Source organism: Amblyomma mixtum, chromosome 9 (assembly GCF_055824585.1).
Source record: "Amblyomma mixtum isolate Tamu chromosome 9, ASM5582458v1, whole genome shotgun sequence".
Taxonomy (NCBI): Eukaryota; Metazoa; Arthropoda; class Arachnida; order Ixodida; family Ixodidae; genus Amblyomma; species Amblyomma mixtum.
In genome coordinates this window covers 50,583,867-50,609,205 of record NC_143020.1, presented here as the reverse complement: position 1 = coordinate 50,609,205, position 25,339 = coordinate 50,583,867, and the positions used below count along the sequence as shown (strand labels likewise).

Genomic DNA, 25,339 nt, shown 5'->3' with positions numbered 1-25,339 from the left:
ATTGCTTTTAAATATTTCGCAGTGAATGAAATGCTACGAGAGGTGTACTCTAAAACACAGAATAGAAACCAAAAAACTTTATAAATCTAAAACTGGCTTCCCTTTACAAACAATCACTCACTCCTCTGAGACATTTCCAAGTCTAATGCTTTTTCGTTCCTTTTCAGGTGTAACCAGTATAAATGGGAATGATGAGCAATGATGAGACTGGCTCTTTAATTCTTTTGTGTTAGAAAACACCATGCCTGATTTTATTCAGCGCAATTAGAAAAGCCTAAATTAGCAATCAGAGAGAGCTAAACGGCAATAGTGCTCAACACTGGTTTTTGCGCGGAAGTCTAAGTAGCTTCAATGAAACAAAATGCCTTTTCGAGGACATTAAAAATAATGTCAATGCATTCTGCTAATGAGCACGGCAGGGCAAAAACAAAACCTCTAATTGTGGCCAACGCTGTATTATAAAGAATAATCAAGGCCAAACCACCCCTAGTAGCTGCAGGTCGACTTTACCTTCGTGAAATGAAGACAACCTTTTTGTTCTGCAGTTAGTTTCTTCATTTGGTGCTCGATTAATTTTTAGTTCGAAAATCATCCCTAAATTCATGAGTTTTCTGCATTCCAATCATTAAAATTCTTCCCGCCGTGTTACGTTAGTGCACTGCCCAAGGCGACGAACATTCACTTACAAATATAATACTAAGTGCCGCACCACGGTGCGCACAGGGAGTACTGCAAATGCAGTAAAATAATTTAGAGACGCTTACAAGTGTTACCCAGAAAACTGGCTTGGAGTGTGAAAGAACGGTGACAGAAAGGAAACTAGAGATTGCAGAACGAAAAAAAATTCAGAACCTCTTGTTGCCCTTAAAAGATGTGGAAGAGAATATTTCAATGGGTCTTACGTTGAAAAAATGTTTTTGACAATTTATTTTCACTTGCAATAAAACGAACACCCACGTGCAACAACACTGGTCGCTGATAACAACCACGCATCCAGAGTAGGCTCATGTCCTTGTGCTCAACAAAAGCTACGCTCGAATTGCACCGACTGTAAACATTTTACAAAAGTTTATTCACATTGTTCAACTTGCAGAGCCCCGTCGAGAATGCAAAATTTCGCACACCTCTGAAAGCCACGAAAGAGGTGGCGTGTTTTTTGTTTAACCGCATATGCTGCCGCTCTTATAATGGCTGATCTATGCAGGATGTCATGACCCAAGAGTATCAGGCCCATGCTCCTCTGGGAGTTTGCAGAGGTATTATTACAACCCTACGACCCGGAGGTGCGAGCTGTTCTTGACGGGACTATGCTGCACAACCTGCAACCATTTCTTAACAAAGGCAGCTTGCGATCAAAAGTGCCCACCGGGTTCATAACCTGCATTTCGCAGTTTACTTTCTCCAGTTAGCATTCGCCGAAAAGACTGAGAGAATAAAAAATAATTAAGGCGAAGAGGATCGTGTTTTCGTTCTCGTTGTTCGACCATGGCGAAGTGCTGCTGCGCAGAAACCGCCACGCTTTAGTCCAAAAAAAGTGATGCTGAACAACTCACTAACACTTTACGTGGAAGGTGGCCTGGAAAGTTGCAAGCCACCAATACCTTTCATTACCAGTTCTCAGGTGAGTGCGCGCCTAAACCTACATCTCAAAGGCAACCGTTTTGTTACCAAACAGAAACCTTTGGCCGCTTGTACCCATGTATACAGTAAACGAAAAGCAACCCAAATGGGCGTTTAAATGGTTGGCGTCTACCTTTAAACTCTATATCAGTGAACATTTACGTCAATTTGGAGCAAAAATGTGCTAAATAACCTATTTACTCTCCCTGCACTCAGTAATGGGGGCATAAAGGAGGATTCTCCTCCTTATAACTCCCATTTTTAAATGAAGTTTCTTGGTCTGAATGCACCCCAAGTTCTCAATGGAGTAAAAAAAAACATCATTTTGAGGAATCCGCCCAGCCACCTAGCGTCTCGTTTGCTTCTGGTTAGTCTGATAATGGCAGTGAGTGACGACCGCTTGGTTACCATCCTCAATCCTGTGTGTGAATGTCGCTAGTCAATATGTATGGTTACCATCGTCGGTGGATCTCTGCCCACTTCTGCTCCTTCACGGGCGCCAGCCGCAGTACAAGATATCGGCTTGTCGCCGTTTTCCGCTACAGTTGACAACATAATTGAACTGCTTCTGTGGAGCATCCAGTGCTCTAACCATACCTGACCTTCTTTTTTTAGTGTCGGCACCCCCTTACAGACTCCCCCTTGGGCCTAATTGTCACAAGCTTTTTTCAGTGTCGTTCAAGCGGTGTGTTGCAGCAGATTATGTGTTGCATGGACATGGAACTGTAAAAGAACATATTTTCAACTCTGAGCTCTTCATTGAGCTGATGATACTACATATTTCCTCAGTCATATTGAAAAGGCAAGCATTAATGAAGTGAAAATGAAAGCAAACACTGCCATTCAAAACTACCTCAGGGGTGTTTTCAACTTTTCTGCTCTGGTTTTGGGTCAAATATAGCGTGGTGCATGACCGTGAAAACTACCCAGCGGCTCTTTTCAGGTCTGAAAAATTGATAATGATGTTACAACCCTCTACCTACGAACATGGGAAGCCAAACGAGCTCGTACAGCGAAAGGAGACGACAAGCAAAAGACTCCTGAAGCTAAGCCACTGCTGGGCTTGCAGACCGCGAAAAGAATGCTTGACGCCGGGTCACATTAGGGCCGCGCAGTGTCCCAAGTTGCGTTTCCGGCGGCCCGCACGTCCCGTTGCCGCCACTGTCACTGTAAATAAAATGAGCTTCAATGAGGATAAATAAACATGACACCATTTTTGGGCTCGATTTCTGTAGGTAGTAATAAATTTACTTCCTTGTACTACTAAATACATCCTTTATATAAGGCAGTAAATACACCATTTATATGCAGTAAATCAAACCACCTTTTAGGTGCGCTTTAGAGGACAAGCAATTTACTCCCATTAGGGTATCTTTATGTTAACAGTGCACTGTAAAACATTATTGTCATCGCCTTCAAATGGCGTCTAAGGTCAGTACCGCACATAGAGGTTTAGTTAGAATATCCTACAGCTACACTGGTAAAACGTGCTCTAGTCTGGAAAATAGCGAATGAGACTAGTTGCATTCGTTTCCACTTCATTCGATCCGGATGTAGTAGAGGAAGATAACTGTGGGAATGTGGAGCGTATCAGAATATATAAAGTAGTGTTTCCGGTTTTAGATGATTGTCTCAATGAACAAAATAACTAGCTTTCATCATAAGCTCGTACATTTAACGAATATGCTTGTGCTAGGAAGACACGGATAATAGAGAAGTAAGCGTATGCTGTAATGCGCGCGCTACTTCTACTGCGCAAGTAAGAAAATCACTCATTGTTTGTGCAACGGTACTCATGAAGCACATCAAGATGAGGATTGGCGCGCACGTCGAGAAATGTGTCGGCATATTTCGTCTTTCGTTTTCAAGGCGCCTTAAAATCCGGGTTTTATTTTAGTTTACGCTGCGTGAAAATGTTGTTTTTGAAGCGCTGAGCAAGGGAAGCTTGAATGTTGCTTGACAAGGAAAATGCTTTTTCTTCCTCCTCCCCCTCCGACATGTGCGACCAAGTTTAAGGATATGGAATTGTGACCACGTATCGTTATGCGGTTGCTAGGTCCCGTTTAGTACCCCGTCAGCACAGGTCAAGCGGCGGGCGTTCGAAAGATAATGTTTTCTCCTGCTAATCCTCTCGTCTTCATGACTAAGTAGGAATCTCTCTTGAATGCTTTGAGCGTGGATTTAGTTGTGAGGTGTTTTCATCGTAACTGTCTGCTCCAAATTTGGCCCAGGACGTGCCCCTCTACGCATTTTGAACTGGCTCCATCTGACATAGGTGCATTGGTTCACAAGGTCGCGGCGAACTTCTCCTCTGAAGTTCTCTCTGGGCATCCGTCAATGAAAGTCCCTCAAGACGTCAAGATATTCTGAGAGCCATTTCTATTCTTGTGGAGACCACCTATTTATCCTTGGTAAAGCCAGGAACAGTCGAGGCAACAAACACAATGTCTTAGTCATGGCATCCAAAGTTCTCGGAGTTGTCTGCCCGTTTACGCTTGTTGCGCACTGCTCAAGCAAGCGCACACATTGCTTGAGGCATCACCGTTTGTAGCTTCAGAACTATCAGAAGTAGTTGATTTAAGCAAAAGCTGAAAGCTGAATATATAAGTATGCCTAATATTAGACATACTTCATTATTAGTGATCTAATTCATCCCTATAATCTCTCAGCCAAGCCCCGTCTACACGGATACTGATGAACGTGAAGGAATGGCTGTGCCTGAGAAACTATATCGCATGCATTATGGCTGCCACTAGTTATCAGAAGTAAGGAAGCCATGCTGATAGTTTTTGACAGTATTAACTTTTTCTTACGCAGAAATATAGGTGCATACTCTAGTGAATATATTTTGGTAAACAAAAAACCTAATGCTTTGTTCTTGCTTTTGGCAAGAAAAGGTAAAAAACACCTAATAAATTAACACAACGACAAGGGCCATTCAACTGTGAAGATTTAGAACTTCCATGCATCTTCCCTTTGTGATCGTACGCCAGCGTCGCAAGCATAATATTTGGTAAGCATGCCTGTGCTGCCCTATTATTTTTATTGTGCTAGCGAGTTGAATTCTTTTTTTTTTGCTCCACATTAGCTTCTCATATAAGCCGAGAAATGGTGCGATTGTCAAATTGTGGAGCTCTGTACTTGGCGCCGCAGGCATGCAGGCATAAAGGCAAATATCTTAATTAATGTTTCGCGGTGGATCTTGCTCAGTGACGAAGTAAGTTGGAGTCGTCGCTGAAGGCTCACTGTAGGTCTATGTGGAGTTGGGGAGTTTTGGCCACATACTTTGGGTGCCATCGTCTGTTTAAAGCCGCATACCCAAATAGCGTAGGCAAGCGGCCCAATATTTTAAAAGGATGGTATCACAACCGTCCTTTGTAAGATTCGTCAATACAATACGTTCTCATTATTGGGCCGAATAACTGTGCTGCTGGTGTAGTGTTAGAGGCTTCACGCATCACATCCATTTGGCTGTTAATTTATTTTTTCATTTATTCATGTGTTACACATACTATAAGGCCGGTAAAGATCAGGAGAGGAGTTGCTTAAGCAACAAAGATGTGACCGTAGTAAACAACACACAAGCGCCGTCGATTCGGTGCTGCATTTAGAGACTTGTAAAATAGCCCCTTTCTGTGATGAAGTTGTCATTTTCTAATTCAACATCTTTTTAAATAATGGCGAGAGACCTAAGGCACGAAATTAACCGGCGTACTGTATAAGAATGTAGGGCATTTGTAGGGGGCTAGCATGGTTCCTCATTGAATAGAAACGAAGTAATAAAAGGTGCCTCTAATATTTTGGAGGGGGCTAGCATGGTTCCTCATTGAATAGAAACGAAGTATTAAAAGGAGCCTTTAATATTGTGCTTTAAGATAAATTATTTTAGCTCTTCGACTCGGTGAACCAATCTTGGAAAGTATTTTGCTGTTACTAGTATGATTAAAATAGCCTGGTGGTCTACGCATTTGCACGCTAAATATTTCATGTGAAGATACGGAAGAGACCTCTGCCCTCCGGTAAGCGTAATTAGGCTAATGCTAATTGAGGTTAAGGTGCTATTTAAAACATTTTAAAAAGGTACGGCTCAGATACAGCAAATGGTCGCACGTTTGTCTTGAGGTGGAAATGGCTGCTGTGGTCGTAGCGAGGTACTGCGTTAGGCAGTTTCTTTATTTTGAAAGTGATCAATTTCATGTGAATATCAACGTATCGAAAGAGCGGAGTCAGTGCCGGTCGTCGGATGGTGTGTGTTTGTGTGCGTAGGAGGAACAACACGACTTTTGCGGCGGCGAAGTCTGGCGCGAATATTGCAGTAGGAATGATCAGTACCGATCCCTATACTGCATATCAGGTATTCGCCGCAGCGCTGTCAGAACTAAGCATATTGGAGAGAAAGCGTCCTTCTTCTGCAAAACACAGTGTCTATAATGCCCTTGGTAGTGGCTTCATGACAGGCGAAATCGGAATTTATATCTTGGTCAGTGGTGCTGTATGGGCCGAAAAAGCAAGTTTCAGTGTTTTTCCTTTAAGATTATTTTTTTTAGGAGCTGGAAGTTTGTATATATATTTGCTACGACTCTCTTTTTATGATACACTCTTGAAAATATACTCTATACTAGAGATTTTCCGCCAGAAGGATGACTTATCGTACGTGTTTTAACTTATGATGAGAACAGTTGCAATGAAAGCGCGACAGCGCACTGCAGCTATGGCAAAACGTTTTTCCGGCAGCCTCTGTCAATGGAGGCGCAAAAATAAGCGCAAAGAGGTCGGCAGACCCATATCCCGGCTTTTTCTTTCACCTTATCATTGTTATATGCGCAACCATGCTGCTTTTATAAGTTTTTGTCAGCAGCGCTTATAACGCTTCATGCAAGAATTTTTCGCTGGCCCGCTGTGATTCGATGGTTGCGCAAAAATTCAGAAGACACCTAAATATAGTGCGTTTTCTACTCGGGAAAGTCTGGTGCCACAATATTCGCTGACTGGTCGAGAAATGCATGACGTCACAAGGCCACAAGATTCTAAAAGGCAAATTTTAAAATAAAATGATATCTATAATTGATAGGTATACAATGACTGCCACAAATCGAAATCACAAATTTGAAAATAAGCCATATCGCAGCATACCAGATACCAGCTACTGCATCTGCTGCTGCTACAGCTGCAGTAAATTCTTATGGCCATAAATTATGCACCATAATCCAAGCAACTTGTATTCTTATTCCCTGCGCTCTGCCTGTCATCTGCTCTAACAAAGCGAATAGAGTTCCAAACAGCAACGACAAAGTACTGGAGTCAGGAGAGTTCTTTTAATTACGTCATTATACACTGTGACTGCTTAGAGTGCATTGCGACTTCCATTACGGCACTATTCGAAGCAGCAGGAGTAGTTTCTGGATCGGCTGCCAGCAGATGTTTTCAACTTCATTTTTTTTGACGCAGCCATACTTCAGACTGATGCACGACTCCGCCTGTCAGCAAGTTGAACAGTGAAGGTTTCGAGGTTTTTCCGAAGGGGCCTCTAGATTGATTTAGTCTTTATTTTAGAACACGTGGCTGGGCAAAATTATTTCCCGTCACCTTTACACTGTTTATAAGACGTACTTTGCGATTTTGGCAAAATAAGAGGTCTGCCCGAAAAAAAGAACACATCGCCCAGAGTAGCCGCGCCAGAAGAGAAGAAGAAAGAAGAAGCGAAGCTTAGGCCGTGAAGCATGGCCGAGAATGACGCGGCCAAGATGACGAATAAGGCCACCAAGGATCACTGTTCTGCTCCTGAGCTCCACCGTAGGCTTTCGCCAACAACCATGGGCAGCCCGTCAAACGTAAGCTGCGGCACAGTACGTGAGCAAGACGACGCCAGCGTTGCGGATTGCGAGGAACACCGCGGGAGCATCTCACCCCTAGACTACTTGGCCCGGGCTCAAGGTGAAAAGATGATTGAAAAATTTGTTTTCTTTTTGCGAAACAACTGCCTAAATACCGAGCACGATAGTCAGCAGAAGTGTTACGCAGCTGGGTTTTCAGAGAGGAGCATGTAATTTGTCAGTGGTAACAAGCGGGTGTCAAGCTTTCACACTGTCACCCCGCCGCGGTGGCTAAGTGGTTACGGCGCTCGGCTGCTGGCCCGAAACACGCGGGTTCGATCCCGGCTGCGGCGGCTGAATTTCAATGGAGGCGAAATTCTAGAGGCCCGTGTGCTGTGCGATGTCAGTGCACGTTAAAGAACTCCAGGTGGTCGAAATTTCCGGAGCCCTTCACTACGGCGTCCCTCATAGCCTCAGTCGCTTTGGGACGTTAAACCATAATAAACCAAACCAAACTCTCAAACTGTCGAGTTGTAAGCCTCCGCTACCTAAGCGCTCTAGAGATTACCTACATATCGCTAGGAGGAGAAGGGCACGCAGGATATTATAACGGTCGAAGAGGAAGACTGGCAGCTTGAGCGTATTTTATTTTGCAATGGCTGCGGATGCTTAATCTTAGTTTGAAGTCTAAATCTGACGGAGATTTCAAATAGGGAACTGCGAGCACTATCTTCATGCGACAAAAAAAAACGGTTTATGGTGTATGGTTTATGGGGTTTAACGTCCCAAAGCGACTCAGGCTATGAGAGACGCCGTAGCGGAGGGCTCCGGAAATTTCGACCACCTGGGGTTCTTTAACGTGCCCTGACATCGCACAGCACACGGGCCTCCAAAGAAATTCCGCCTCCGCGGCTGGGAGTCACCCCGGAGGCGGAATTTCTTTGGGGGAGAAATTCTAGAGGCCCGTGTGCTGTGCGTAGTCAGTGCGCGTTAAAGAACCCCAGGTGGTCGAAATTTCCGGAGCCCTCCGCTACGGCGTCTCTCATAGCCTGAGTCGCTTTAGGACGTTAAACCCCATAAACCATAAACCACGATTGAGTGGTTTGTCATTCTTAGGCTGCAAACATTTTATGTTTTAGTTTTTCATTGCAGATCCGGCTTCACTAAATCAGTCCCCACTCCCCGGTGGAACGGCGTGGCACTACCGCTACAGGCGCCGACCCGTCGCGCTTGCCGGCTGCTGCCTGCTGTCCACCGTTGGGCTCGTCACCCTGGCGTCGGTCCTCTTCCTCGCCTTCATGTTCATCCGCCACGACGAGAAGGTGTACGCCCTCTTATGGCGGCTGGCGGCCGCGGTATTTGGCCGCATCTTCCGCTCAGACTAAATGTCAGCGGGCCGACGCGCCTTGCAGCTCGAGAACGCTTTGCCGAATGACTAGACATGCACTGCACGTATTTATCAATACAGCGATATTTATTTGATCAGCTAAATCTGCTCATTAAAATCCGACAATTTCTTTCCCGCCGTTTCTGACCTTTTCTGACCTGCTGAGCCGTAGCAGCTCTGCTACGACGTGAAATCAGAATCATGGGACTCCTCGCTGAAGACGAGTAGCAAGAGCAATCAATGGATCGTTTTAATGCATTGGCGTGTTCCGGTGCTGGAATTCTGTTGTGTATCCGCGTAAGGTTGTGGTACGATAGATTTTATGGGTCAATTCGCATAAATGCGGAATCGGTCAGATTTTACTTTAAATTAACATATCGCTGGGAGTCCACATACCACGGCTGAGGCCAAGCCATACGCTACTGGCAATGCAGGTGGTTATTTTGAAAGCAGCCATTCCTGAAGCTTGTGGGACCGACGTTGCTCTTCTCGAGCAACCACGCACGACCAATCAATATTTAACTGTGGCCTGCTACGGTGGGCATTTTTCTTATTATCTGGTGCGCAAGTTGCCAGCTGTCATGGCGGGCAGGTTGCGCTGATGTCACAAGAATAGCGAGGCGTCCTGCGTGGTGGCGGTAGCACTTCCCACTGTGAGAGACCGTTGTAATGGAGACGCATTAAAAACAAAAAATTGGCTGTGGTTTAGCTCTGGTTAAACCTGGAGGATTGCGAAAGCAACATCTGCGCGTAGCCATATATTGTTGCGTGAGGTACTACATTGCCCACAGTCTCGCCGTTTCGCGTGCTCTTTCACGACCATACTGCGCATGCGCGAGGAGCAAGTGACGTCACTACTCACAGTTGGCGTGCCTCGATGCGCGCGCTCGCCCCAAGGTAGGCACGCCTTCCTTTCCTTAGAAAGATCGGAGTGAGTGAGTGAGTGAGTGAGTGAGTGAGTGAGTGAGTGAGTGAGTGAGTGAGTGAGTGAGTGAGTGAGTGAGTGAGTGAACAACTTTATTAAGCTCTAGATTTGGTTTTCTTCTGCGGCTGTCAGATGGCTTCATCCATCTGCTTGTACAAAGGTCCGCTGCCCTTAGTCTAGGGCTCCCCTGGAAGCTGCTGCCAGTTGCGCTCTCCAAATCAGACCTTCTTGGTCGACTCAGAGTGTAAAACATTGACAACGCCAACGAATACAATGAAGGCCAATGGCCTATGGCTTGGTTGGTTTGGTTTTTGAGGGAAGGAAATGGCAGAGTATCTGTCTCACATATCTCGGCGGACACCTGAACCGCGCCGTAAGGGAAGGAAGGATGGTGGAGTGAAAGAAGAAAGCGGGAAAGAGGTGCCGTAGAGGAGGTCTCCGGAATAATTTCAACCACCTGAGGATCTTTAATGCGCACTGACATCGCACAGCACACGGGCGCCTTTTGCGTTTCGCCGCCATCGCTCCGCGTTTCTGGCACAACCGTGTTAATGCCTACAGCTCACATATCTCTCTCATCACCCCACATACCTATAAGCACGATTCAGGCGTCCACTGACGCTGGCAGCCATTATGCGCGCTTCCTTTCCTTAAAATGATCGGAGTGCAAAATGTGGTCATGCCAATGCCAATGAACGCAACGAACGCCGTCGGCCTATGGCTTCAGCGCCGCGTTTCTGGCACAACGTTGTCAATGCCAACGCATGCAGCGCACACCTGTCACTACCACCACTTAGCTTAAAGCGTGATTGGGTTATCCGCTGCTCCTAGAGGGCAGTTATGCGCCTTCCCTCTGGTTCAGGTGCCCACCGAGATGTGGACACCTCACCCTCACCTAACGCTACGCATAACCTGTCATAGCAGAGCTAAGCCACTGCCAATTTCATGTACACCACAAACCACGCAGATGGCGATGCGCAATCGCTACTGTGCATCAGAGAGGGAGAGAGACAGAGAGAGAGAGACTGGCGGCGAGGCGATGGAGAGCGCACGGCGCGACTCCAGCGGCTGCCCCGGCGCGCCAGCTGTGCTCCGTGTGACGTCACCGGCTCCTCGCGCATTCACAGTTTGGCCTTTCCAGAGCTCCGCGAAATCGCTAAGCCATTAGCCTAGTGTTGTTTTCGCAACAAAAAAGAGTATAAGGGGCTAAGAATAATTGCCTTCTTCTTTTATCGCAATCTTGATGTACCTCATCTGCTTCTGGATTTCCCTGAGCATGTCAGCTATAGGATATGACAAAAGAGGTATTTGACCGCCCTTGATAAAAGGCGTTTTAGTCTTCAAAAGCTATTAAGTCCATAGCCGACGCATGCACTACGGAAACGGGCGATTGGAATCTCTCCTTGTGACATATAATCCAAGAAACAATTGAGTATTAAATAGCTCTATCTGTATGATTTCATTTTATAACCAATATAATAAATATCCCACTTTAAAAAACAAAATAAAATCATTCAGCCACCCTTCTATGCTTGTTGGCTTATACCTACTGACAATAATAGTTTCTTCAGGCACGTCAAGCACGTCAAATCGACTAGCAAGGGTAGCGCCGCTTAAAACAGTTTTTTTCAGAATATAGTTGCTCTCAACACCAGCACTCTTTATTGTGGAAGTTTTTCGTGGGAAGAAACGACAAAGAGGTCGATAACAAAGCGCAGCTAAGTAGCCTGTTGTTCTTTAAAGGGGTCGTGAAACGTTTTCCGAAAATTTTGAACGACGTGTGTATTTGGAATTCTGACCCTTCATTCTACAGTATACTTTGGTTCGTTTCATCGTCTGGGTTGATTGCATAGCGAAAAAAACTAAATTTCGGTTTCCCATCGCGCGTCCCCCTCAACTCTCAGCAAACGTCATTTTAAGAAGCCAATCAGAGGCTTCTGTCGTCAACACAACATGGCGGCTTAGCGAGGCCTGTTTAGCCATAGTTGACCGAGGTTACAGCACGTATATTGACTCCAATGTGGCACCGTTAGGGTGGCTAGACTGGGAAGGTGTGAAAACCGGCCGGAGAAGCTTGGCCCCGCCGCGCACCGATGCCGTGTGGCGGCGCTGACGGCAGAGGCGCGGTAAGGTGAGCAGCCGAAATGTGCGCATCGCGTAGGTAGCCACCCCAGCGTAGGCTAAATTTCTAGCACCGAGGCGAAAATGGGCTTATTTCGCTTACAGCGCGTTTTTTGTGAGTGTCAAAGAATGAATCTTTACCATAAAATAATGTTTCGTCAACTCGCATCATTATTCCCGTGGAATATGCTGCTTCACAAGCCCAGTCTGCATTGCATAGGTGTACTGAAGCGCGTTTTGTGCGTGCACATTTCGAGACGCTGCCCAGGATGCGAGGGACGCCGTAGTGGAAGGTTTCAGGATAATTTCAACCACTTGGGTTTCTTTAACGTGCACTGACTCTCTGCGTTGCGCCGCCATCGAAACGCAGCCACTACGGCGAGAAGAGCAGGTTGTAATGCGTGCCGTAGGACCTCGAAACTGCAGTCGCGTTGGCTGAAGGCGCCCCAACGCGCAAACCATATGTCCCCGATTGTGAACCTGTAGCATGTATGCCAGCTTGACGCTCACGTAAGCAATCTCCGACGATTGTATACAATGAAGCAACACATATCTGGTCATGAAAACATTTATTTACAAATGAGGGGGGAAACTGTATGTATTTCGGTAGGGTAGGAAATACAGTAGGTACTGCGTCTTCTGAGAGGGCAGGAATGGAGCGCGGTATCAAGACCTCAGCTCCATTAATAATGTGCTTGAAGTCACGAACGATAAACCTAGAGGCAACAGAAAGAACAGACCATGGTGATCAGTTTGAGCTAGCGTTAAAGAGCAGGATGGGCATGCTGCGAGAATGTCGTGCAATGCGTTATGTACCGTCACACAGCACGCCGATAACACGTGTCACACTTCTGTTTATTCTAGACGCTTTCTACATTCCAATAAGTCTCACCCACAAGCCCAGCTAAAAATGTTGGCTACGTACCGTGAGTCGAAGTGTCTTTCGCAAACTGCAGAATTCTCCTCCAACGCCTTGTCGGCCCGTGGGATCGCTCGAGACCACTTGGCCAACATTTCTTGGCAGGCAGGGGCGCGGAACAAAGAGACTTTCTCAGACGTTTTCCTGTATCCCGTGTCACACCCAGGCACAAAGCACCAACGCTCGGTCTTCTTTCTTGCTGGTGGAGGCATCTCGCATGAGAAAACGCTGCACTGACAACTGCTACGATGTGCGCAACACCGACGCAGCTGAGAGGTTGAGCCAGGCTGACCAGGCGAAGCTTACCGCGCCTAGTCTAGCCCAACGTTTCTAGATAAAGACAGTTGGGATACTGTGCCGGCGAGCCAGAGAGCAGAGCGGCCCCACGCGATCGCCGTCTAGGCGGTGGCGCTGCGGTCGCTTTAGGATGAGCGCGTCGTCTGCTACTCCCAGCTCAACGTTTTTAGATAATATTATCAGCATAAACTACGAGGAGGCAAACGGCACGTCATGTTTCTCTAAACCGCGGAAAGAAGGGTTTCCAGTTTTTTCCGATATTTACAGCCAGAAGCTCAACCTCGAACATCCTGCCCTCACATACCCCAGACGTAGAGCGCACGCGGACTTCGCAATTCGTAGATGAGCGTCTAGAAGCAGCCACTTTCCACTCAGCCACTTTCCTACGCACAAGCTGTTCACCGTCGAGGAAGGAAGCCCACATCAACACGTAAAGCCACGGACACCACAGATGAAGACACCGCTCTCGACAATGCCATCGCAGAGGCTCGTCGCCACTTAGAGGATCTCACTAAGCGTCGAGAACAGCGGCGCTCACAGCCATCTCGAAGAAACATAGCGAACGAGCTACCTCCTCACGACTCATCTCCAAACAGCACTGAGCCACATAACGGCGCCGAGGTCCCATCTAATGTGCACTCCCCGGCAGTGGAGAAAATAATGGCACTCATGCAGCAGTTGACCACCCTGATCGTTGAAGCTCTTCGGCCTCGCCATGGCTAGTGCATCATCTCTGGTGGTGCAATGGAACTGCCGTGGCTTTGCCAATAAGTCATCTGAAGTGAACATCCGCCTGCGTGACGGCAAACTCAAGGCCTGGGCCTTCCTTCTTCAAGAGCACAATTCCCTTCCTCGCCTCTCTGGTTTCTGCGCGTACCATTCTCCTTCCATCCCTGATCGCCGCTGCATCGCTTCCTCCCTCCATCCCGGTAAATCTGCAATTTATGTTCATCGTTCGGTTCCCCATACACCGATCGATCTTTCACGGTGGTGCAACACTCGCCAGGAGGTCGTTGGCCTTCTCGTAAAACCTGCACATACACCACTGATACTTGTATCTTTCTATGGTCGTCCGGGAACAGTGTCTCCCAACCTAGGTTGGATTCGTTTTCTCCGTAATAACTACTCGGGCACCCCTATTTTAGTTGGCGGAGATTTCAACGGCGCTCACACATCGTGGGGCTACCCTTTGGATTCCTCCCGGGGTGCTCACATTCATGGCACCTTTCTAGATCATTCATTTCAACTACTAAATCAACCGCAAACTTCAACGCGCCCTCGGGGTGGTCCGTATTCGCCTGATTTGTCTTGGTGGTTAGGGCCCGGCTACCCTCGTTGGAATGTTGAACCAGACACTTGGGGCAGTGATCACAGCCCTATTTTAATCTCCATCACAACTTCGCGTCTCCGGAAAATACGCCGCAGCGTGCGCTTTACATCATGGGATTCCGTACGCGCAGATAATAGGTTGTCTACGCTGAACCCATCTACTGTTCTGTCTACCCTCTCAGCTGTTTTGTCCACTCATACATTCGCCACTACTGTAAATGAGGATGATCCGAACCCAGACATGCATCTCCTTAATCTCTGGGCTCTTCGTCGCAGGGCGGATCATTATGCTTCTCGTAATCCCGACGACCCTTCAGCTCTTCCAGCTCTTCATCGGGCTACTGCACGTGCGCGGCGCTACTCAAAGCGACTTAGCAGACAACGCTGGGCTGCATGGTGTGCCCGCCTCTCCTCTACACAGGGTAATAGACATCTTTGGCGGGTATTTCACGCCATGGAACGCACTTCTCAAGTAGCTGATTATACCAAGAGCATTCGCTTGGCTCTGAATGTGGATGAAACTTCATTTGCACAACAAGCAGCCCGTCAGTTTTTCCCACATCATGACTGCCTCCCTACCCCTTCTCCCATATTATCGATTTCTGAGCCCCCTGATGAGGTTACTTCAGATTTTACCATGGCAGAATTGCTGGCCTCCATAGATCGCCTCAAAACAAGCACTGCTCCCGGGCATGACGGTGTACCTAACTCGTTGTTTCGCAACTTGGAAGGACCTGCTCAACATTCCCTCCTTGATACATTCAATGAGGTGTGGCATTCTGGAGTTATTCCTGCAGAGTGGAAACATTCAATCGTTGTCCCAATCCCCAAATCAGGTCAGCCGCCGGTTTCTCTTTCGGCCCTCCGCCCTATTTCACTTACGCCTACTATCTGCAAGCTTTATGAACACATTCTAGCAGCTCGCTTGTCGTGGTGGCTGGAATCGAATGATTGTTATCCAGAATCTCAAATTGGGTTCCGCCCTCACATTGGAACAGAAGACGGTCTGGCTGTTTTGGCTGCGGACGTACTAAACCATTCTCCCCATAGTCATCTTGTTCGCACGGTGATCGCGAGTGACATCACAAAGGCATATGACAACGTCCTACACTCTTCTATTCTTGGCACCCTTCAAGATCTCGGTCTCCCGCATCGCTTTCTCCTTTCAATTCACTCATTTTTAACAAACAGAACCTTCAGTGTACGTATCCATGGGAAGCCTTTTGGTCACTTTACCTCCAACCGCGGTGTACCCCAGGGCTCCGTCCTCGCCCCCACATTATTTAATGTAACTTTTATACCTCTTGTCCGAGCCCTAGAGAAAATTCCTTCTGTGCGCGTCCTTGCGTACGCCGACGACATAACCTTGTGGTCCTGTAATCCAGATGCGTCTGTGCAACAGTCGGCGCTTCAGCAAGCGCTGGATGCCTTAACATCACGACTACCCCCTTTGGGTCTGACCCTCTCGTGTAATAAATCTTGTTTCATTCGAATTGGCAACAGAAGTGGCTTACGGAAAGCAGCACCTTTTACCTTTACGGTAGACAATTCTCCAATTCCTCAAGTTGAAAGTGTGCGTGTTCTAGGTCTTCTACTTCATGCATCTGGGACTGGGACTCCGTGGCTAAACGCGACCCGTAAATCGGCTCACGCTACTCTCGGTCTGATTCGACGCATAGCTATGCGCTCTGGCGGAGCGCGTTTTGATACTGCCCGTCAGCTCGTGCGCTCCATCCTTCAGCCGCGGATTGTGTACCAAGCGCAATTTCATCGCCTCACCCGACGACAGTGGGACTCCCTTGAATCAATCAATCGGGAGGCTATGCGCGCCATAACTTATCTTCCGCGTATCACACCCATACCCATTCTCCAAGAGTACGCTCAACTTAATACATTGAGTGAACTTATCGACCAGCGTGAGGCAAACAGAGCACGCAAGATGTCGCTTCAGCTTCATCGTTTACAGACTCTTCCCCCTTGGTCATACTGTCAGCTCACAGACAATCGCCCCTCTGCTTCGACGCCGATATCAGCCGCCCATCTTCCTTCAGGGTGCATAATATACACCGATGCATCACACACAGCAGTGCAGGGAGTTACTGCAGTTTACAGTCCCTCACATCCTCATCTCAACTCCCGCGCTACATATAGCTCGGATACTTGCTCCCCCCTGGCCTTGGAGCTTCAGGCGATACACAATGCCATTGCATCCCTTCCACTCGTACCTACTTTCAATATTGTACACATTTACACCGACTCCCTTGCCGCCCTTAAACAGCTTAAGGCTGTCCGGCGCACATTCCAAGTTACACAATCCATTCACCAACTTTGCACAAAATACCCCTGTCCTGTGCGTATACACTGGATTCGCGGGCATGCCCAGGATCCGCATAATATTCATGTGGATGCAATGACACACCTTGACACATCCGATATCCCGCCACCTTCCCCTCTTCCCTCAGATCCGTTCCTGTCCCATGTTTCCGAGAAACAGTCTTTGCGTCAGCGAACACGCGCTCTAATTCCTCCGTGTTCGTACCCTCTCCCCCGGAGTCTCACTCGGGAGGAGGAGGTATCTGTGCGCCGGATTCGGGCAGGAGCGGCTCTGACTCCTTGTGTGCGTCATCGGTGGCGTGACAAACGTTACGAAGTGACAGACAAGTGTCCCCATTGTGGTGCTGCGCCCGACCTGTGTGATGAAAAACACTTGCTGTGGACTTGCCCGGCTACAGCTTCCGTGAGACGACGTTTATTAAGAAAGGTTGGCCTGCGATGGGACGTTGCAGACGACTATACCAAGTGGACTCTAGATAATCGCTATATCACGAACTTGTGCCGCTTTTTAAGCGAGGTTTGTTTGCACTCCTTTTTATAACTCTCTTTCCTTTTTCATTATGCCTGATGGCAAACAGCTCGAATAAAAAAAAAAAAAAAAGTTCATGTAAAGAATGAGTCGTCGAGATGGGCTGGCCTTGCTCAGCTCGATTCTCTGACTCAAACCACCGCTGTCAAGGAACACCACCTAGATAGGTTCACGTAAGCAAGGCTATGTCGAGCCGCTGATACTGAAGCCAAGGAGGATGGAGAAGCAGAACCGAAACCGAAACTGGTCCCAGGTCAGTGATTGATGTATGACCACGCGCTGCAGTTTAACAGAGTGCTATTACGCGTGCAAATAATTGGAAAACCTTGTTTCACTTTCTGAATTTCTCATAAAGCTATTATTTAGGGCAAAAGAAAGTTGAAGATATCTCTACGTTTCTGAAGATCTTAAAATGACGTAGTCGAGTAGTGCGTGTGCCAGCCGACGGCGGCGCATGGTCGTTTCATGAGCTCAAAAAGGCAGCGATTTCGAACGGGCTTTATAAAATGCAGACTCAAAATTGAGTCGAAATATTTCGGAATTAGCATGTCTAATGTTTATGGAAGCAGCAAAAATTAAAATCGGGCAGCTTCATTTTTTTTTCACAACCCCTTTAACGTTAAGCACGAGGGGGAGAAGTACAAATAATATTCGTCACTTTCCTATTTTTCAAAAACCTATTCACCTATACTGCTCGCTGTGTTTTTTTTTTTTTGGAAGCCGCACCCTAGTGCCATCGATAGCCATCGCTAAGAGCGGCATTTCCTTCAACACTGGTTTGAGCTAAAGCATTCAGGCGTTGATGAGAGCAGGTACTCTCTTCTTAGCGGTGCAATCAATTATAGACTAGTGAGGTCAGTTGGGTAGCAACAGGAGACGTTAGGAAGACACTGCTACCGTTTTTCTCTTTTTGTGCATTGTTACGACCCATCTTGAGACCCGAGATGAAACGGAGGGAGATTCAACGTAGCAGCAATTTTGACGGGTCGTTTGGCTTCATTTGACCCCACGATGACCTCACAGAAAACGGCGACTTTCTGGGAAGTGGCCGATGAGGCTCTTCCCACACTCGGCTCGGCGAAAACGACGTCCCCTTCGAGAAGCAACCGACGACAGGAGAAGAAAGGTTGTCCCTCGTCTTAAAAAAAAAACCCGGAACGAATCAGAGGAAGCCTGCGCAGCTGCGGCTGTGACGTCAACAGGACACAATGCTATAGGAATGCGGACTTAGCATCTTCCTCGCCAGTTCCCACGTGCGGGCTCTCAACAGGTGTCTTGGCGAGCTTCGTCTGTGACGTGTGGTGGCGATCTTTTGTGCCACGATGAGTTACCGCCTAGTGAGGGGGCTCAACAGGTCTTCGATGGCGGTGCTAGTGCCGATCTTTTGTGTCGCGATGGATTGTCGCCTGGTGAAAGGGCGGAGCCTTGGGCTATATAACCTGCGACCAAAGTGGGTACGAACGCTCTGGACCTTCGGTAATAGGTTCATCCAGTGTGACTCTGGACCTTCGGTAATAGGTTCATCCAGTGTGGTTCTGGACCTTCGGTAATAGGTTCATCCAGTGGCTCTGAGCCTTGGGTATCAGGCTCCTCCAGACGCTCGACGCTATGAACTCTTAACGTTTGATTCCTTGTTCTTCCTTTGTAAATTTTTGTAAATAAGTGTCTCAGTTTCTTGCCATTAAATCTGCTTGTTTTTGTAATCTCCAACTCGGAAGTTCAGACCGTTCCTCATCCTGTGCGAGTCCCCCTTGGTGTCGTAACAACTGGCCACGCTACCTCGAGCCGTACCAACTGGTGGCAGCGTTGGGATGCTGCTACCTTGAGTCGTAACAGCGTGTACGCTTTAGGCACTCAGCGGAGCCTGGTACTTTGTGGAAATCGCATAAGTTTCGAAAAAAATAATAGCAGCGGCTCAGTATATTGAAAAATAGAGTTCGCACAAACGTGAATTCAACGATTAATACGTTGAATAAACATTGCACCTATAATGAAAGGCGATGTGTACTCCTAAAGTACACAAAAACAAATTTAAAAAAATTACGAAAGGCAGGAAAAAAGAGAGCAAACGAAGTAAAAATGGAAAATTGATGTTCAAACTAGAACATGAATGCTGACTGCTACAGGACGCTAAATAAGGCAGCAATAAAACGGATAGCCGGGAACTTTAGGACAATTGTAGGAATGGAACAGTTGACGCAGTTCCCTAGAGAATCATGAAATGCTGTTGAAGAGCATGAAGATGAGCAAATCTTATGCGTCATGCCAGCAGTACCCGGTGAGTTGGTGCTCCTCTTGTGCATAGTTAATACAGTAGGGAATGCCTTCTCTCCGGTGTAAGTTTTTGTACAGGTGACAATCAAAATTTTCTTTTTAATACTGCTTCAGCTGGATCGCTGGGTTTGGAAGACAAGTCAGAATGAATGTCACGGCCGATGTGTCTACCTCCATTACAGCGTATTGCAAGGCATGCAAACCTCAAAAAAAGAGCCCATTTGTTTAATCCTAGATAATCCTCAAAGCTACGCAAGCGTCACCATTCGCAGTCGGAAAGGGAGTTTTATCATCCTGCCGACATTTCCCTCGCCGTGAAGCCACAGGCTGCAACCGTTTGTTGTATCGGTATATGGAGCGCCAAAACCTGTCTTCACTCCTCCTTGCAATGACTGGTCCGTCAACTACAGAGGGAAGCCCGTTTTCACTTTAAATGCTGGAGAAATATTTTGATCGGTTCGCACATCGGCTTCCACAAATAAAGAACATAATCTCAGAAACGAGTATCTGGCCTTTCTGTTGTGAGCCCTTCACAGTGCACGACTGAATGATGTCTACAGTCAATCAACGGCCAATGCTTTCGCCGGCGTACGAGTGTTTCCGCCCACAGCCATCACCATGAGTAAAAAAACAATTTTTTTCTTCTGACACACAATCCACGCGCCGAGACAAGCACCAAAGAAACTAAAAAGACCGTGGTAGATAAATCCGAGCGCAAAGCCGGGGGAGTAAAATTTACATCAGCTAGTTTTTCAGCCCGAATGGTTCCTAACGACTCTGCCCTTACCCCAGGCAAATCCAGAAAAGACAGCGCAAAATCAAAAGAATAAATATAACAGAAAGCTACTATAGACTCTCCAGGAGCTTTCACTTGAACGCGAAGTCGCTGAAACGCTGGTTGGTAAGTCGGTGCGAACAGCTGTTTCCCAAAAATCTGTCACTGCTGGCCACTGCCAGTTAAACAGGAAACGTCGTCAAGAGGATTTCTTTAAGTGACGAAGGTACCAAGTAAAGTCTTTGACCACGAGCCTCTATATATATTTGCTCATGATGTGTTCTACTGTGAAAAGCAATAAATCCTTATATGATTGTGATTTTAAATGCAGTGCGTTATGTGGAGTAATCCTGGCACTAAAATGTGAGGTTCCGATGATGTGGATGTTGTTCACTTCTAGACTGAGTTGCAGATGGAAACTGTTGATGCTACGAAAGAAGAATTTGTTCTTGCGAGGTTTTTCTGCATGAAATCCGATGCATGAAGATCAGTTACAAAGGGCAGCGTTGAGGATACTGACAAGATTGATGTCTCTGGCATTATGTGGAAGCAATACGAGCGCTCCAAGTTTCACTATCACTTTCAGAAATATTTAAGCACTATTAAGCTGCCGGTATTATAGCCAGTTGGGGGAACTAAGCGACTGCAATCCAGCATCATGTTTTACGATGAACTCTCAGGACGCAACGTTCACTAGGAACGTTTTTAGAACAACGTGACACGTGTCCCAAACCTTCAGTTTCATGTCTCACTCTGCAAAAAGGAATGGGTGGTGTCAGAGCCTGCTGATTACACAATATTTTTACATGTTCCATGAGAGTTCTATGACTCGGTGCTTCGAAGATATTGAGGAGCTGTGTTTGGTACTGTTTTCAGACCATGAAGAGAAATAGTATGTCCAAACAAAGCAAAGGAAATCATTATTCTAGTTCTTCCTTGCCAGCCGGCACCCTGGTCTGATAAGCAGCTGATGAAGGATTTAAATTAAAACTCATATTTCGGGCATCTGAGGTGATTGCCATGCGTGACTGCGTCCAAATAAGATTTTTCTCGCACACCGTGCTGCCGTATACTATAGAAGCCGATACTTCCTTTTATAAGTAGTCTAATGTGTAGCATAAGCATTTTGCGCGCCGCCGTACACTATCGGAAGGGCAGAAGTTTTTTATACGTGACCATGGGGCCTACTGCTTTTTCAGTACGCGGGGCCGCCCCGTGACCGAAGCATACGCTTCGGTTTACATATACCCTGTCTTTTAGTTGTAGACTATGCACTGAGTTTCCCAATAGAAAAAAAAAAGATAATTTTCGCGCCTGTGCAGCTTGTATAACAAGCAGTCATTCGGTTTTGCTGTAAAAACTATTCATTTTTCAGCCGTTGTACAGCCCTCGAAGATAGAAGGAATTGGCCATTTCAAGAATTTCTGCGAGAGTACCATTCCCGTTTATCAGAGGCATTGCCTCGAGGGACTGCGTTCCTTGTCTGGAAGGCGTGCATCTGTTTTGCGGGCGCAGAGAGGCTGCGAGATGATGTGCTTCTGTGGCAAAAAGAGCGCGAGATTGTGACCACCAGAAGTAGACAAGACAGAATTTCGCGCTCGATGTGGGACGACCCAGCAACCGATCCGAGTGTGCCTGGGTGTAGAGTTAATAAGCACAAAAAGCACAAGCCATTGAGTTGCTATGTTCGAGTTACGGATGCTGCCACCGGCGAGGTTGGACTACTCTCAGTAGGATTTAGCTTAGGAAGCCTGAATTCTTAGCGGGTTCTCACCTGCACTGGCACAATCGTTTCAAGGTGATAGCGCTAAGGTTTCCGTTCGGCAACAAATCCGGTACCGTCGTCGTCGGCGTTGAGAGCGAAAAGTCCCCTTAGGACCAACTACGTTAGGCACTAGGTCAAGCGACTTTGTGGCGCCATCACAACCTGCTCATCATATTGGGAGCAAGCAAGCCACTGTGGCAGATGGCAGTGAAATTAATGATTGATCGCCAATGGTTGCCTGGGAAGAGCAACACGTAACAAAACCCATCGGTAACAAAACCCCATTGCCCGGAAAGGGTGCATCGATTAACCACAGCACCACCGCGCCAAGAGGGATAGGACAACTCCCTGGCATCTGTGAAAGCAAAGTATGAATTCAAAGTAGAAGAGTATGAAAGTATGAAGCAAAGTATGAGTGATGAATTCCGCATATTTGGGCATTAACCCATTAAATCTTTTGCATCATACCTTTAAGGCGTAACTTAAGTGCCCCCTCCAATTTTTACTTTGACCCTTTTCCTTAAAACACGTAAATATGTGCCAACTGATTCTCGTTAACGACTTCTCCTGCTTTCCTTTCATTCGCTGACCTTGAATAATAAAACACAATTGCTGCTCTCACAAACGAATATTAAATGGAAAGTTAGAAGATGTATGAAATCCGAATCCCAAATTAAAGACCCTTAATACGAGAATTCAAAAGCAACAGTGTCCTTTCCATTTTGGCTCAAAACACCAGCAGCACTGTGAATCTGATAGCGATTTAGGTATGAGAGATCATTAAGCGGGACACAGCCCGTTCAAGTGCGAAATTAAAAAAAAATAATGAAAAAAAGAAAGAATGGACACGCTATTGCTACTTCTCAGCGTACATTTTCACAGGAACGTTTTCACGGCGTGGCATCCTGGCGATTAACCTCAAAATGCTTCCACCCTTGCTATGCTAATAGATGACGTTGGGTTCGGCCTATATTCCAGGGCGCGATAAAAACTTAAAAAAAACTTTTGCGTTTCGCTGCATGATGACGGCAAAAGCATTTTGTGTCTGCCACAAGGAACAGTTTATTGTTTCGGTTTTTGCGTTCTGCCAGTTTTTCGTACCAGTTTTATGTTTAGACAAGCGTTTCGGCAGTCCTTTGCGGTCTCGAAATTGTTGCAATTGCCACCGCTATCGTACCATGTAAATATCATACACCTCTTAGTTGTTTGGTTGAAGTAGAAACGCTGATATCTTGTGTAGCTGAAGAGTCCCGCGTCTGGAAGACATCGGCACACTGGAATAAAAAATTTCTCACTTATAATTCTTCCTATGAACACTGGCACTGATCTACACTGGGTAACTGGTTGAGAGCATTCGCAATTTTTAAGTGACACTGAGCACTGCTCCATCCAACCTTGACTTATTTGTACTATCAAATATCGATTCCTTGTTTTTATGGCCTCGTTGAAGCTTCTTCGGCAGGGAAGGATATATTTATTTGGATAAAACTCAGGTTAAAAATAGAAACATTTCCCCTAGTCATGAAGAGCATTGTGTTCCTTCTAACTACAATCTTTAAATTGCGCGATGGTATTATATAGCCTCGAAGATTCGCGACGTAAAGGTAAAACATTGACATTATTCTTGTTTCAAAAGGCAGCGCGCAAACAAGATTCCTGAATTTCAGTTCTTGGACTTTTCTGACATAAAACTTGTCTATCGGAGCAGATAGTCTTTTTTCAATAAACGTGCTTATCGTGAAATGCACCCTATCTTGAGTTTTTTCTCTCATTTTCTTTAAAGAGCATCATAGGCTTCAAGCCCAGATGGGTACATAAGAATAGTGAATTAACTGTATTTTAGCTTATATTTCATATTTTCTGATTTTGCAGACTTTTCTTTCCACGCTGATTTCCAACTATACATAAAAATCAGAGAACAAAACAAATACCTGCTTGAAGACGCTTTTTCGTAGGCCTCCTTCATCGCTGACTATTAACACGGGCACACTGCACTAAACCAGCATTCTCATCGCACTCCGACAATAAAAACCTTGTATCATTTGAAGGAAAGGCCCCCGGATACATATCACGGGTAATAGTATTTGATCATCTAGCTAAAAATATACAAAAGAGCACTTTTTTATTTCCTATAACAATCTGACATCAAGCTGTTCGAAACTTAACAAAGCTAAGTTGCCCATACGTGAAAACAAAAAAAGCTCGAATAGAGAAATGATGGTTGAAATTGAGGCATAAATAGAGTCTCCTCACTGCGAAATGACGTGCTGACAGGTAATTCATTGTTATGGCCAGAATACACGCGGGATGTGTTTAATGCGCACAACATTTAACTCCATATACGTTTACTGCAAGCACTGATATATAAACGCACTAAATGTGAAATAGACTGATCTGACCGCATAAATACAGAATCAAGAACTTCTGCTTAGAATGCCGGCAGTTATGAGTCCTTACTGAGCGGCTAAGAGAACTAGAGTGGAGATTGTAAGAATTTAACTAGTATTTTGCAGATAGGAACCTCAGAGTTATTCCAAAGAGTTTTCAGTGCGTTATGTCATGGTCAATTTGCAATTGATCATTGCGCTTTGATTCTTTGAGCAACCAGTGGATGAGATCTAGCTATCACGTTCTCTCCAGCAGAACATGTTGTGTAGAACAAATAAGCATGTGGTAAGGATATTTCTTCAGCAAAGTTATTACTGAATAGTTTGTCCGAAGTTCCCTGAGTGCATCGCACCTTTCCTTAGAGCAGTAAACACCGCAGGTAATTTTCGAAGCAAAAATGTGCATGCAATGAAAAAAACCGTACTTTCTACGAGGGTATTGGCAACTCAGGCTTGGTCCATATCCACAGCCTGCGTGAAGCGAATATGATTGGAATATTTTCTTTGTAGTGACGCCGACCACTAGTGTTCTCAGACTCTTAAACAACCTTGCGATACAATAAGAGACGAAGTATACTGGATTAGCTTAGGCTCTTCTTTTGCATCCCTACAGCGTTTTGATAAAATCGTTTAGGAATAGAATTTTGCACCCTAATTATCTACGCGCGCCGCTTGAATACCTGTAGATCTGGTGAAAGTTCACCTTACTAGTCGACCGAGACATTGCTGGAAAACTTGATGTGTATTTTATAAAAAATTAACATGTCTTTCTACCAGCGTTGGCACTGGACACCACATTGATATATGAGGTTTATTACTTTCCGTTTTACAGCTTACTGATGAATTCCAGGTATTACAATTCAA

At 46.1% G+C, this 25,339-nt stretch overlaps 1 protein-coding gene across 1 annotated transcript; it reads left to right on the top strand.

Annotated features, from left to right (window-relative positions):
• Positions 1-7,340: 7,340 nt before the first annotated feature.
• LOC149328945 (uncharacterized) lies at positions 7,341-8,818 on the top strand. The gene is made up of 2 exons (XM_089559649.1): positions 7,341-7,554; positions 8,586-8,818. Exons 1-2 carry the CDS (start codon positions 7,341-7,343, stop codon positions 8,816-8,818), a joined length of 447 nt encoding a protein of 148 aa, XP_089415775.1.
• Positions 8,819-25,339: the final 16,521 nt, after the last annotated feature.